Source organism: Sceloporus undulatus, chromosome 5 (genome assembly GCF_019175285.1).
Source record: "Sceloporus undulatus isolate JIND9_A2432 ecotype Alabama chromosome 5, SceUnd_v1.1, whole genome shotgun sequence".
Lineage (NCBI taxonomy): Eukaryota > Metazoa > Chordata > Lepidosauria > Squamata > Phrynosomatidae > Sceloporus > Sceloporus undulatus.
Window position 1 is genome coordinate 150,074,561 of NC_056526.1, and position 15,845 is coordinate 150,090,405.

The following is a 15,845-nucleotide window of genomic DNA, read 5'->3' on the forward strand; positions in this document are numbered from 1 at the left end:
AACTACATAAATTCAACCTAGACAATGTGGAAATTGAAATAAAGCGTTCTGTATCATGGATCAAATGGTGATCAGAATGGAGACTGCAGTCAAGAAATCAGAAAAAGACTAGGAATGGAAAGGGCAGTTATGAAGGAACTAGACAAGATCATAAAGAGTAAAGATGTACAGCTGAACACTAAAGTTAGAATAGTACAAGCCATTCTATTCCCTATCACCAGAGGTGAGAGCTGGACAGTGAAGAAAGTGGGTAAGAAGAAAACCAACTCATCTGAGATGTGGTCCTGGAGAAGAGTGCTGAAGATACTGTAGACAGCCAACAAGAAAACAAATGGGTCCTTGAACTGATCGAACCTGAACTCCCCTTCTCAAGGAGAGGGCCAGGCAGAGGAGGAGGAGGGAATTAATATTAATTAAATCTAATCAATATTATTAATTAATATTAATTCATTAATAATTAACATCAATTAATATAATTAATAATATTAATTAATATAATGAATTAATTAATATTTGATTAGAACCAATCTGCGGCCTGAAGAGGCTTAGCCTATTTTAATTTTGGCCCCTACCTACTGCCAAGTTTTGCAGGCCTGTTGTAGAGTCATTGGGATAAAGAAACAATGAAGTCTAACATCAGGGGAGTGCCATGTCACTGCTTTTTTGAAATGTGGGTCTAGTGACTACTGGGGAGGAGGATAGTGGCAGAGCAGAGACTGCTTCTATTAGTAAACACTTATGCAAGACATTAATAATACATTAATTCAATAAGTGCTTTAGAGTATTTATAAGGCACCCTCATAAATTATGAGGCAGGCTATTTTACGTGTGGCCAATCATTGTGTTTTTAAAGCACAAATGAACATCAGTCCCCAGCATACAATAGAGCTACAGTATTTGTTTGATTCAGCCACATTCACGGATGTAATTGGGAAAGGCTTTCATTGACAATTAATGGAGTTTCCTCAGGACAAAAGCTACATGGGATGCAGCTATTCTACATGTTGTTGAAAAGCTAGTGAGGCATTGTAATAGCCATGTTTAACTGTTTCACTGTAAGGCACCTTTGGGAGACATAAAAGAAAATAGGCTCATCAATCTATGGTCTAATTTTACAAAGTGTAACTTAAAGTCAGTCACCCTGCTTGTGAGGCCTAAACTTTATCAGGAAGTATAACTAGTATATATTTTTACTTTTCCTGAAAATATTGGTCAATAAACTCATACAACAGGGTTTTTTTTAAAAAAGGTACATGTATGCAAAGTGATAGATGCCCTAAAACATTTTCTTTTATTTGCAAAAGGACGCACATATATTGTATCCAACTTGGACACAGTTTTTTTTTAAAGAGCATTGATATATATATATTTTCTGCTGCTTGCCATGTGATTTCTGCTTTCTGTCTGACAGTTAATACCTCCTCTGAAGTAAATAATTTGTATTTGCCATTGTAGGGACTAACACTGATTTGTACGAAAGACAGATTTTGGAACTTCGCCAAAGACTCTTATATGCTGAAAAAGAAAACAAAAAAAGATCACATGTGCTGAATGATATCCTGACTGACATCAAACAAGTCATTGGTGAGCTGACTAAGAGTTCAGTAAATGTTACAGGTTTGTGTTCGACTCTTTTTAAAAATAACTGCAAATGTACACATTAGTCAGAAAAGAAACATGTATCTCCAAAAAATATAAAGTGACCTACTAATTCAATTGGAGTGGTTATAGGTGCCATTCCAATAAAGTTTTCTTTTAGAGTTCAAAAGAAAAAAGAGGAAATAGTTCATCCAAAAGTGGGGAACAGAGGTTGCATATACAGTGCACCTGCCTCATACGCGGGCGCACTTTACGCAACTTTCAGCATACGCTGAAAGCCGCGCAAGGAGAAGGGGTGGCACGTCCCATAGGGAACAATGGGGTGTGCACCCATGACGCGCACACACCACCACTGCCATGTGCATGAGCCCCATTCATTTAAATGGGGCTTGAGCATAGGCAGAATTTGCTTTACACGGGGGAGTCCGGAACAGATCCCTTGCGTAAAGTAAGGGTGCACTATATTTTACAGATATTAATTTATACAGAGAGATGCTAATTTAGAAATAAATGGTATAATTTAACCAAAAGTATAGTGCAGTTCTTCTTTGTTGTTAAGAATGTCATCAGGTTACTTGTGTGCCTGCTTAATCTGATGTTCAGGTTCTGATGAGCAATGTTTTCTCTATTTATACTGCTCTACATTTAAACTAGATGTGGACTGAACAATACTTCAAAGAGAGGACGCATTCAAACAGAGGACTGTCCCTAAGGCACCCTAAGAATGTCTGATACTGGGCAATAGGGCACCTAGGGAACACTGGTATAAGGAACTGGTGGTATGGGCTCTAAGGGGCTGTATATACAGCCCTGAAATGGTGGCCTCCAGCCACCCCTTTTTCAGCCAGATCGTGGCTGTGGCAACTGCACGCCACAGCCCCGATCTGGCCTTTCCAGGGAGCAAAAAGGAGCTGCAAAAAGTGATTTCTTTTTGTGCCCTGGCAAGGATGCAATAGCCACAGCACCATGTGGAGCGGCACGCATTGGCACGCTGTCCTGGAGACAGAGCCGGGGCATGCGTCATATGGATGCTATGCCCCGGCTGTGCCCCCAAGTCAGCCTTTAAGCCCAGTCTGCACAGGAGGTAGGGGGTCAAACTATGACTAGAATCCTGCATCACAGAACCACAGCATAAAAATTCAGTGGGTGTAAAAGGTCTCTTGTCTCCTCTCCCTGTGAACCCACCTTTTTCATGCTGCTTGGCCTGATACATGTAGACAGTGAAGGAATCCACTAGGATCTCCCAGGTGTCCTCTAGAGGTCTAATAGGATAATGTTGTTTTAATGCATCTGACTTTAGGGACATAGTCAGACATTTCCTAGATGCCTCCCATTCTCCATTGGCCATTGCATGAACATGTTGGAGCCAGGAAGCATTAAAAAGGTTACAGGAGTTTTGTGAGGTGCGGGGAAAGTAGCATATGCCAACCTCCTCCACAGCAACCAAAGCAAATAACAAGAAAGAGTTACGCAGATGTAAATTGGATTTATGTAACTTGCAAAGAGAATACCAGCATACTTGTTACATTAACCATGTAGACTGCTCTTAAATTCATGGGTTTTCTTACTTCATGGTGTCCCCATCTCTCAATCTGGATCATACACACCCCATGCACAATTTATTTGAGAAAGAAAAAAAATCACATAACTACATGTTTTTCGTCCCCTAGACTGGAACCCGAGGGGAATCCAAAGAGCCAAGTAAAGACAGATAGACAGATAAAGATAAGCTGACTGTTGCCCAGGCAATTCCCATGTTTAACCAGGAAGCTTTGATGGTAATATCAGCTTGGGCATCCTGGCCCTGAGAATTCTCTGCTTCCCTGTATGGTTAGGGATAAGAGAGCACAGATTATCATAAGGGATAAGAGAGAACAGATTGAAAAGTTTCTAGGGCTGCTAGTCCTGGAGACTTCAGACTAGCGAAACCAAACAAGCAAAACTATAAATGAAGGCATAACAAGAAAGACTTATCAATGCACACATTGAAATATAACAAGGCGGTGGGGAGGGGGGGAGATGTAGATTAATATTTGTGGGGAAATCCATATTTTAAAATTGTCGATAGAACAATAGTGTACAGAAATCCAGAGGCTGAACCACAAGCTCAGTCAAATCATGCTTTGCATTGTCCAATAAATCTAGTTTGTGCAGTACCCAACATCATTCAGCTGAATGGTGACTTCATCAGGTAGTCCTTCCTGCTGTGCCCAGACTGAATCATTGGTAGCAAAGATTCCCACAGTATTCCCCTCCTTCCCATCCATGTGATCTTCAGATGGTCCTCCAGGCCCAAATGCCAGCCCCAACTGTTCCCATATATGTAACATTTGTCTGAGTAAACAGTGCTGTGGCCACAAATCCATATGGCCCTGTGACATCTCTCTGAAACCAAAGGATATACTGTATCAAATATGAGCACTCAGCTGAGGATGAATGTAGGCACTGAAGGCCCTGGACTTTCATCTTCCTATTTGCTGTATTCTGTCCACTGGTACGACACATTCTGCTGTAGCAATGGCTGCACCTATTCTAAAGGAGTGACCTCCAAATTCAGCTGCTGAAAGCTCCAAAGCTCTCAAGCCCTGAAAACCACCATAAACTCAAGCCAAGTAAAAGGTGACTGGTTGTCATGGACAAACAGCAAACTACTCCCACTAGAATGGGTGCTGATGAATTTCTGTAGTGACTTGACAGGGTAAGGCTAAGAGTCCTCCACATCATGCATAATGAGCATGGACCCGCAGTCCAGCTGGTACACTTTGGACTTATACATGGAGCCTGATGGATCCCCTTTGGGAGGTTGGATATTTGGTACAGTACTGGGACAAGAGGGGAAGTGTGGCTGCCAAGTGCAGTGGTGTGTGTGCTAGGACACTCCTGAGCAGTCCATGCCCCCAATCTGTTATTTACTGCTTGGGGAAGGGCCGGTGCCCCCTGAGATGACACCACCTTCTTTTCTGGTGTTAGCAGTGGAGGTGGGACAGCTGGACTGAAAGGGCTGCTGGGGGGGGTGTGTACATGAGATCCTGGGATGTGGCCCAAGGCAGGCCTCACAGTTATGTTCATATTTGCAAAAAGCTTGCTGGTATTTCCCTTTGTTAAATTCCCAACAGACTCATTTCCTGGAATCCTTATTCCCACCCTAGCAAAAGGGCTTAGGGACATCACTTTTTGCCTTCATATGTGGACCTACCAGGAGTAACCAAAGCTCGTCGTTAACTAGGTCCTACGTGGCCCTCTCACTTAACAAAGCCCTGTTATGGAAAGCAGTGTCTTACTTAATAGCTGACGATTCCCTTGCCAGGGCCCATGCCTTCAACACATTCCCAAGGTAGTCTGAAAGATGCCATCCCTGCTCCGGGCATGCTGTCTGTACTACATAAAGTGTAGTCTGCCAGTCAGTTATTAAAAGAATAGTCCAGTGCTTCCCCTTTTCATCTTTTTTGTCCTTTCTACCCATTTTAGGTTGGCTCCCCTTCTCACTAGCAAGTTTTAGCAGTGAGAAAGCTTTCTAGGTAGGTGAATGCCTGTATCCTCAAAGATGAAGAGCTTGGCCACCCCACTGGCCTCACTTCCCACTTCCCATGCAGCCCTTGGACTAACTGGCCTGCTTTTTTCCTTCTCCTAATAGCCCATCTTGGAAACCTAGGACATATCCAACCGCCCTCCAATAATCCTCTCTCTCCTCCCTGCAAGAGGATTCATCTGAGGTTCCAACACTGTCTGAGTCCTCCTGAGAATGAGCTGTCCTCTACTCCTTCCTCCTCCTCCTCCCCCCATCTCTTCTTGGCTGGCTGACTTCCCCTGAGCCCACACACCATTGAATGGACTCTGTGTGTGGGCTTGATAATCTGACTTCTTCTTTCCTGGAAGATATATGTGGCATGTGATGCCCCCTCTCAGGCCACCCATTCTGCTGCTGCTACTTTCTGCCTGCTTCCCCATGAGACCTGGAACCACCTGCCTGAAACTCTAGTCACTCCACCAGTTTTTCCAGTGACTGTGAAAGGCCTTTGAGAATGCTGCTGTAGTCTTGTTGGCCCATTCTACCATTTGGTGTATGGTCCCTTGTGCTGCCAATCATTCTGCAAGCACAAAGAGAGAGGAGAGAGAGAGAGAGAGACCTTTCTCTCACTTTGACCTGGTGGGTTGAGGACTTAACTGACTGTTACACAGCATGTGAACTAAAGACATTGATGTCCATTTTGTAGCCAGTTGCACAACTATGCAGTCTGTTGTAAGTTTGCAGGCACATGTTTACCCTAGGCTAAGTGTGTAAAGGATGTTGACCTATAAAAGAGTTGCCTTATTTCATGACATTTGTTGTTATATGCCTTCTAGTTGTGTCTGACTCATAGTGACCCTAAGGCAGGGGTAGGCAACCTGCGGCCCGGCAAGGCCTTGGGACCGGCCCCAGCCCGGTCCTGCCGCCGATTGCCGCCGGAGCCTTTGGGGGGCAATTGTCTAGAGAAGCCTCAGAAACATGCATTTATATTAACATTTTTTACAAAATCAGCAAATTTTTTTGCGTGTCCTCCATTTTTTTAAAAAAAGTGTCTTCCATTTGAAAATTTTGTCCTACATTTGTCTTGATTTATTTATATATTTAATTTTTTAAAAAAATATTTAATTTTTTATTTTTTGGCTTCGGCCCCCCAGTTGTCTGAGGGACAGCAACCCGGCCCCCGGCTCAAAAAGGTTGCCTACCCCTGCCCTAAGGCAAACCTAAAATGGGATTTACTTGGGATTTGTCTAGAGGGGGTTTGCCTTTGCCTTCCTCTGAGGATGACAGAGGGTGAATTGCCCAAAGTCATGCAGTAGATTTCCATGGCCAAGTGGGGATTTGGATCTTGATCTCCAGAGTCATAGTCAACGTTCAAACAAGTACACCACACTAGCATTCATGTCAAGGCATAACACTGGGGAAATAGCAATGCCAAAACCCCTCTGAACAAATCTTGCCATGAAAACCCTGTGATAAGTTTGCCTTCTGTCTTATTTTATACCACAGGATAGCTCTGATTACTTGAGTTTCCCCGCCCCCACCAAGTCATTGCAAAACAAGTTTAATTGTTAAACCAAGCATAACATTTCATTGAAGCATCAGAGTAGCATTTCTGAGGCACATTGCAGCAGCTATATTATAGATGCTAGAGTAGCATCAAACAAATACAGTTAAGCAAAAGTGGTTTACAGTGGCCTAGGGTTTTTTTGGAGCATAGCTCCCATAATTCCTTCTCATTGACTATGCTGCCTATGGATGATGGGAAGTATAGGTCTAAAAACATGTGGAGGTTAAAACGTTGGAGATGTTCTGCACCCAATCTCTCCTTTTCCTTTCTTTTTAAGCTTCTGTGAAGTGGAAAGCGTTCAACCTCACCAACAAGCTCCCATTACACCTAACGAATATCCGCTACTATTTGCCTCATCTGCAGGAGCATGAAGACAGAATTAATCCAAATATCATAATTGGACAAGGAAGGGCTGGGGGTGAGAATAATATTTAAGTTCTAGGCCATATGAGAAATGATGGTGACAAACTGCATTTGACATTGGTGGCTTGTGAACCCCCCTGGGGTGGCATCTGTCCCCCAAAGTAGTGGGACAAGCCCCCCCCCCCAATCCACAAGTGACCCAAGCTATTCACCAGCCACACCTCATTCTCCTGTTACATTATTCTTTGTAAATGGAACGAGTCCATCAACTTAATGCAAAGGTGCTATAAAATTTTGCCTAATCCAAGGTTGCGGTACCATGGCCTTCCAAGTATTTGATGTTTCAGCACTAGCCAGAATGGAGAATGTTCAGGGCTTGGAGGAGTTGAAGTCCAAAACACCTACCTGCCTAGGGGCAGAATATTCCTCACCCCCAGCATAATGCATCTGGACATGAATGGGATAGGAGAAAAATCCCTTCCTTATTTGAAGAAATCATTTCCCACAATTCCAAAAGAAAGAGACATCAGAAATGCAAAACAGATAAACTGAAACCCTCCACATAATTCTGTGTGGTAAATGTGTACAAATTCATTTTTAATCAGTATGTAGAGTGATCTTGTAGCACCTTTGAGACTAACTGAAAGAAAGAAAGAAATTGGCAGCATGCTGCCAATTTCTTTCAGTTAGTTTCAAAGGTGCTACAAGATTTCTCTACATACTGATTCTACAGACTAACATGGCTATATCTTTGAATTTTTAAAATTAGGTTTGTTTAATGTAAGAGAGAAAGATGAAAGAAAAACTATAATAGATAAATTTGTAAATGTGTTTTATTTATTCATTATTTTACCTGTTTTGATAACTTTATTTCTGTAATGTAATGTTGGAAAATACAAGTAGCTATTCATTGTTTTCCTTTATAAGTTACATTGTATTTTTTCCTTTGAAATGGATTATTATACAAATGACACATCCTTATTTTTTACAAATCAAATTAAAAGTTTCAGACTCATGATAAAGATTCCTAAATCATATTTTAATAAAATAGCCAGCTAACAGAGACTGAGCAAAAGCTGAAATCTTCTGCAGACTTATCTGAGAGAAAGCCTTATTGAACACATTGCAATTTGCAGGATTTTGGTAGTCTTAAATACGTGTAACTTTAAATTTACAACATGTAACAAGAGACTGTTGACTTCCATCCTGAATAAGTCATTGAATCTCATTTACTGATTTGTGTAACTAAAAACAATAGTAATGCTATGTTAATAACAAGTATATTTTATTATTTCATAAATTTAATTCTTGTGATATAATAATTACATGGAATTGTTCTTTGCACTGATTAAAAAATCCATCTAAGTGCCTATAATTTCTTTATGCATCAGTATCTTTAGTAATGGGTATTCCAACAGTGCGAAGACGAAAACACAATTATTTGATGAACACGTTGAATTCTCTTTTCTATGAAATGTCTGAAGAACAGAAGAACAATTGTGTGGTAGTTGTCTTTGTAGCAGAGGTAAGAGATAAGCATGTGATTGTCACAAGTTTGCATGAGATCATAAGATAAGCATGAGCTTGTCATGTAAGCTTCACCTGCTGGTATTTCATCTTCTACATGCCTTTTGAAACTAGTAGAGCCCTAACCTGTTTTTCATGTAACCACCCTGCTCTGAAACCTATGTGACATCAAAGTAATAGAATAGCTTCTAGTTTAGAGCTGCAGTGATGGGGGAATTGTCTTTGTCAAACAGCTTTCAGAGGGACAGAGTTCACTGTTATCACACATTCTTACCACTGATTCCATACACTGAAAATTATGGTAATTTCATTTATGTGTCTGTTATTCTGATTAGTGCGGGATGGTGAATACAGAGGGGACAGAAATTTGTTAATGTCCTGATCATGATTGAAATGGAAGTCTCCTAACTCCTGAAACAGTTAGGAAGGGGGGGCATGAGATTTGCCAACAACATTGAAGGAATGGTTTGCCACAAGATAGCAAAATTGCATCACATTTAAACTCCCATGAATTTGACAATGTAAAGGGGGAAATGCATAGATTTCCGGGGGGGGGGGGAACCCATTTCTAGTGTTTTCCACTATGTGTCTATATGAACAAGATATCTGTGTGACTGGATGTGGGTGCACAGACATGAAGTGTTGGGGAAATAAATAGATGGCACAAACAATCATCTAAATGAATGAGAGGGAAATGTGAGCTATATCATACAGTTTCCTAAACTGGGCTATTGCTTTGTGGGCAAAACTTGAAAAAGTTCCTTTTTTGGACTACAATGCCCAAGAATTCCATAGAGCTTTCTTAGGCAAGGAATACTCAGAGGTGATTTTTCCAGTTTGTTTCTCTGAAATATAGCTTACAGCACATGGTATTCATTGGCAGTCTCTCATCCAAATACTAAGCAAGGCTGACCTTAATTATCTTCCAAGATCAGGTGCCTTTAGGGTATTTAGGCTGGCATGACCTTGGATACAGTACTATTATTTTTATCTACCTACCTAAGTTTTAATATGGTATATAAATCACACAAATTACCAAGTATGTATTGGATGATTCTCTTAAAGTAAGAACACCTTAATTTAGTGTCCCCCAAGAGTGTCAGACTATCGTCCCCATTTAGGGATGATAGGATTGTGGCCTGAGAAATCTAGTTGGGGCAAACTGAAAAGTTGCAGGTAATCAATTATTTGTAATTCGAGTGATTGCAGCAATCCATTAGGAAGTGTGCCTTTTAATTCTGGAATACTTGATGGGTATCTGTTGATGTTTCTACATAAAAGTATCAGTGCTGAGGTACAATGTGATAATGGCAAGCCTTAGGACTTCTAATGGAATGTGAAGCCATCAGCTCCCCTGTGTGATAATGTCATGGGAATATGCCCTATGCATTTCATCATTAATTCTCATTTAAAGTGTCACCATTAAGAATGAGCTCTTGGTCATTCTCTGTAATGGTTGTCCTGAGGCAAGGAAACTGCTAAGGCGAATTTTCTCACCAAGAAGTTAGATGAAATCAGTTTCTGATTAACTCAGCTGCCTCTCATTATGCAGAACTAACCAGGATGAGTACATTATTCATTGATGCCTTTTAAGAATTATGGACAGATTTTTCAAAATCAGCCCTTTTTATACATATCTATATGGAAAAAACTGCATAGAGTTTACTCAATATTTATAATACAAACAAGAGAGTAACAGCTTTTTTCTATGCATTTTTAGTAGAAAATAGATATGATATGTTTTCTGAGAACTGCAACAATAAGAAAATAAATGAATATACTGTACACATTTTCCATTCAGGCATTAAGCAACATGCTTCATTTCAGAAAATGTTAGAAGTGCTTCTTTTCTTTAACCTTTCTAGGTGGATTCAGAATATATTAACAGCACTGCTGAAAGCATCAGAAAGAAGTAAGTCTTTCTATGATAATGACATATACGAATAAAATACATGAATTTTTAAAAAGAAAAACACATTAGTAGTAAATGTTTAGGAACCAGCATGGTGTAGTGGTTTGAGCATTGGAATAAGACTGGAGACAGGACTTTGAATCCCCACCATGGAAACCTACTGAGTGATCTTGAGAAACTCACATACTTTCAGCCTCATGATAAAGTCACTTTAGGATTGCCATTAGTCGGAAACAACTTAAAAGCACACAACAATAACTGTAAATGTTCACCAGTTAGCCACTTGGATTACTGTATTGCAGTCTGTAACAAACCATATATTAACATAAATTACAATCAGAAAGACTGGCAAAAATTATAATTACTTTAGCTAAATCCTTTAATTCAATTACAGTATAAGTATTATTATTATTATTATTATTATTATTATTATTACTACACCCTTTCCCCAATACTGGGACTCGGCAGCTCACAACATTAGATTAATGTGCATCTGCAGTCTTTGTAGACTGTAGTAACAAGTAACAACCCATTGGGTGATCAAAGTAATGAATAACAAAGCTACTTGTATTTTAAAGCCCCATTCCCACTGGCATATAAAGCGACATATTTTGCTGCAATTCTGACTCAGATCTTTTTTCCAAGTTGTATTCGAATCTGGTCCCTCGTTCCCATTACGAAAGGGTGCAAATGGACTTGGGGTTTTTTGACCCGTGTTCTCGTTCCCATTGAAATTTTCTCCATTGTAATTTGAAGCTGACTTTTTGTTCCCCGTTCCCATTGCTCTTCTGGAACTGCATTGTGCATTTAAGCAGCTGTCAATCAAGCGCCTAGGCGCCAGTGATGTCAGTTGCTTCGATGCATTTTGGCACAGGCTATTTTTGTTTCCCATTTGCATCTTTCAAACCTGTTTTTCTGTTGTTGTTTTTTAAAGCAGTCAAACAGTCGCTTAGGCGCTTTTCCCCTCTGGGAAAGGGAGAAGGAGCCTCCATCCCCCCAAGTGCCTTTGCTTCCCAAGCTGTCCTGTGTCTTCCCAGAGCCGCTCTGGGAAAGGGAGAAGGAGCCTCCATCCCCCCAAGTCCCTTTGCCTGCCAAGCTATCCTGTGTCTTCTCAGAGCCCCTCTGGGAAACGGAGAAGGGGCATCCATCCCCCCAGGTCCCTTTGCCTCCCAAGCTATCCTGTGTCTTTCCAGAGCCCCTCTGGGAAAGGGAGAAGGAGCCTCTGTAATGCTGTAATGCTTTGTAATGCTGTATTGTGGAATAGGTGGCTTTTGAAAGATTTCAGTTTTAACAGTGACTTTATTTAATCCTTAGCCATAAAATACAACAAGGTTGAGATTTTGTTAAAATTAGGTAATTCCATTAACTGTTCATAAACAACACTATGTGTAAATCTTGATTCCTGTGTGCAGCCTGTACTTACAGAATTTCACTTGAAGTGAATGGTGTTCTCTCTATTTTCATCTATTTCTAGCTTCCCAAATGAGGTACTCTCTGGAATTCTTGAGGTTATTGCTCCCCCTGCTTTCTATTATCCTGAGTTTTCTAATCTGAAAGAAACGTTTGGGGACTCAAAGGAAAGAGTAAGGTATGATAGGCCTCTCAGCTTGAACTTTATAAGCATTGTAAAAATATGAGGTGGCTTTACTCACTTTAAAAAGTAAACCCACTTTTTATTTATTTAAAACAGTATATCTTACTTTTCAAACCTTTCTTCAAGGCAACTCACAGTTGCATAAAGTTGTAACACATAGCATCAAAACATTATCTAATATTTTTAAGTCTCGGGCACCAAGATGGACCATTTCAGTTTCCAAGAATCATGGTTTATTGCAGAATCCACAAAGAACTAGACCTGTAATGTGACTGTTCTACAACATTATCCCCATGCAATTGTAAATTAATGTTTCGAAACTCCAGTCACTTCAAGGTACAGCATTTCCCCCCAAAAACCAAAAAATTGGCTCAACAAAAAGCATCCCAATGAATCTATTGTTTTGCCACTGAGGCACTTTTTTGTTCCCCTGAATGTACTGGCTCATTAGGGGTGTGGGGACTGGAATTTTCAGTGGACCCAGAAAATACAAAATGTGAGACTCTATTGGTCCACCCTAACTTGAATCACAATGCAGTCCCTACCATTAGCACTCACTACACTGGAATTCCCATTGGTGTCAGAAACAGCTGTATATACTCATGTAAATCTAGAAATTTTAGTGAAAAAAACTGACCCAAAACACCTGAGTCGATTTATCTATGGGTCAATGTAAATACTGTACTTTAACTCTTATTTAAAAAGGAACCATCCCCTGGTGAAAGGCAAGAGGATAATCTGTTCTGAAAATACTGAACCCCCTCTGTTCTCTCATCCGTCTAACCTTTAGTATGAGCACGAACAGTTATGCCTGTTGGAATTCTGTATGTTCTTTGGCATTGTGTTCCTTTGCTTCATCCTTTAGATTCTTGTTACATGTCCCTAAGTTTTACCCTTATCCTTGGGTCATATCAAAATCCATAATTTTGGCTCCCAAACCTGCCCTCAGTTTACATATGAGATGGACTTATAGTCGAGTATATACAGTACCTCATAACCCACTCAGTTAAAGGTTTTTATTTTGCTTTATTCTGCTTCAATTAACAAATAACCACAGCTGAAAAAAGAACATAAATATTTCACAGTAACTCCAGACTATAGGTTCAAGTGCTGCCTAAATAAATAGGCCTTTGTGGCACTTCTGGAATAGCCAATGCCCAAATCAGACAGATGTCTAACTGGAGAGAAGTTCAAAAACTGAAGCACCTCCTATCACTAAACCCTGTCCTGTTCCTCCACCCCACATTGTTAGTCATAATCAGTCTTGTATCCAACAGTACCTACATGTGACCACTATTTCCTGATCCCTGAGACAGCTCAAATACTGTACATTACACTAGTGGAGTAAGGAACTATAATAATACTAGGGGATGTCAGCAAACAGCTTCTATTTTCTAAGGAAGGGTGCAGGTGCTCATGGTTATAATTAACCAAAAGGGAGACCTAGATCTAGGATCACTTGCAACAGTTAATTTCAGAGGAATGTAGCCTAATTCAGGACAAACATTGTGCCTCTCCAATCAGTGGCCCACCATAAACATTTAATTTGTACTGAATTATAGTTTATTTGTTATAATCCAGTCTATTACTTACTTCAGGCAGACACATGAATCTGACAGTGCTCAACTTGTTTGGATTGATTTTACTTGTACATTGCCCTGAGATTTTATGATTTAGAGTGGGATAGAATTTTAAATAAATAAATAATATAAAAATTTGCATATTGTTGGTTCCTCACACCAAATCTCCCAGTCATTTCATGTGGAAGTTTAAATAATTGAAGATATGGTAGATTTGCGTAAACTCCAATGGATAATTGTTGTTCAGATGAACACTATATTCCATCTTAACTCTGTCAAGATTCCAGCAAAACAGGAATAGAACCAATTTAACACAGTGTCTCAGAATGCCAACTCACTTACTGTATATACCCATGCATAAGTCTAGAAATTTAGGTCAAAAAATTGACCCCAAAAAATGGAGTCGACTTATCTACGGGTCAATGTAAGTATTGTATCTTAACTCTTATTTGAAAGAAGGAACCATCCCCCTGGTGAAAAGCAAGAGTATAATACGTGAAGCTCCAACCCCCTCTACTCTCTCATCCATCCAACCTTAAGAGTAAGCACAAAGAGTTATGTCTGCTGGAATTTTGTAAATTCTTTGACACTATTTTGCGTTGCTACATCCTTTAGATCCTTTGCTATATGTTCCTAAATTTTACCCTCCAGGGATCATATCAAAATCCATAATTTTAGCCCCAAAACCTGCCCTCAACTTATACATGAGGTCGATTTATAGTTTTACTTTGCTTCATCCTTTAGATCCTTTGCTATATGCCCCTAGATTTTATCCTCAACTTATCTACAGGTTATCTACAGGTTATAGCAAAATCCATAATTTTCATCCCAAAACTTGCCCTCGATTTATACATGAAGTCGACTTACAGTCGAGTATATAAAGGTTGTTGAGTATACCAAGACTGGTGATACTGAAGGAAGATGACCGGGTCGAAAGATCAAGTGGGCTAGTCTCCCTTTATCTCCCTCAGTTTATGTGATCAAACAGAGCAAATCATAAATGTCCATTCTGAGCTGCATCCAGAAAACTAGATTATAATGAGTTTTCTTTGAGACTGGCTAAAGAGAAAGAAAATAACGTATCAAAGTAGCTTCTTTTTAAAAAACAGAATTTGTTGCTTATATTTAGGTGGCGAACAAAACAGAATTTGGATTATAGCTTCTTAATGCTGTATGCCCAACCAAAGGGAAGATTTTATTTACAGGTATGTTCACATACTACATGCATAGCAAAATAGATTAGTGCTAGTTTGCCTTGGGGATCAAAATAAAACACTAATCTATCTCACTTTTGATGATACTTTATATTCTGTTTCTGTAATATATAATTCTGTAAGCAGTCCTAATACTCTGAAGAAAGTAGATCCTGTCTGATCTTTGAAGCCAAGCCCTAGTTAGAATTTGGAATACCAGATGCTTTAGGCTATATTTCAGAGGAAGACAATGGCAAACCTTTTTTGAGTATTTCTTGCCTAAGAAAACCTTATGAAATTTTAGTGAACCACCTATCTTAAGGCAGCTCTTGTGTTGTCATTTGATATTTGCATGCAGCTAAACCATGATCCACTGCTGATGGCTACCCTGGGCTACCTGGTAGTTTAGTTCAGATATCATTTAACATTTATACAATAACCACAATCCTGGGACATTGTGGGAAATGCCCTTTGGAGCACTGCTGCTTGTGTTGTCTGCCATCATTGACATCTTTTTGTTTTAAACTAGTCATGTTTCTTTTGATTTGTGCTTACATATCATGGAATATATTTACTATGAATGAACTGCTCTTATTTATTATGAAGTAACATTGCCATATCATATAAGTTGTTGCTTTTTTTATAGTCAGATTTTCCCATTTCAGTAGCATTAACGTTCAAGGAAGGGAGTTAGCATGAGGAATAACCACATCATATTCCATGCTTGAAAATGCTCTTCAAACATTTCAGCAGCATAAAACACAGCCATGTTGAAATGCCAACCAAACTACCCGTATTATGTAAGAAAAAGCAACTTGAAGTGTATTACTGAGGAATGCTTGAGCAGAAAATTTACCAAAAAAATAAAATAAAATGCCAATACAGTTGGCCCTGACCCTTCTTATACACGAATTTTTATACACTGATTCAAGCATTTAACAGTTTGATAATGTTCAAAAAAAGTATAAATTTCAAATATGAAACCTTGATTTTCCATTTTTA

The 15,845-nt window shown here is 39.6% G+C and overlaps 1 protein-coding gene across 1 annotated transcript in view; it reads left to right on the plus strand.

The window, feature by feature from the left end:
- Positions 1-807: 807 nt before the first annotated feature.
- The window catches only part of MGAT4D (MGAT4 family member D), a 40,738-nt gene continuing 25,700 nt past the window's right edge, over positions 808-15,845 (plus strand). The window contains exons 1-7 of the mRNA XM_042469685.1: positions 808-826; positions 1,456-1,623; positions 6,952-7,092; positions 8,429-8,562; positions 10,430-10,476; positions 11,951-12,064; positions 14,780-14,855. Of these exons, the coding sequence (XP_042325619.1) occupies positions 808-826; positions 1,456-1,623; positions 6,952-7,092; positions 8,429-8,562; positions 10,430-10,476; positions 11,951-12,064; positions 14,780-14,855 (699 nt within the window). The remainder of the gene's footprint in view (positions 827-1,455; positions 1,624-6,951; positions 7,093-8,428; positions 8,563-10,429; positions 10,477-11,950; positions 12,065-14,779; positions 14,856-15,845) is intronic.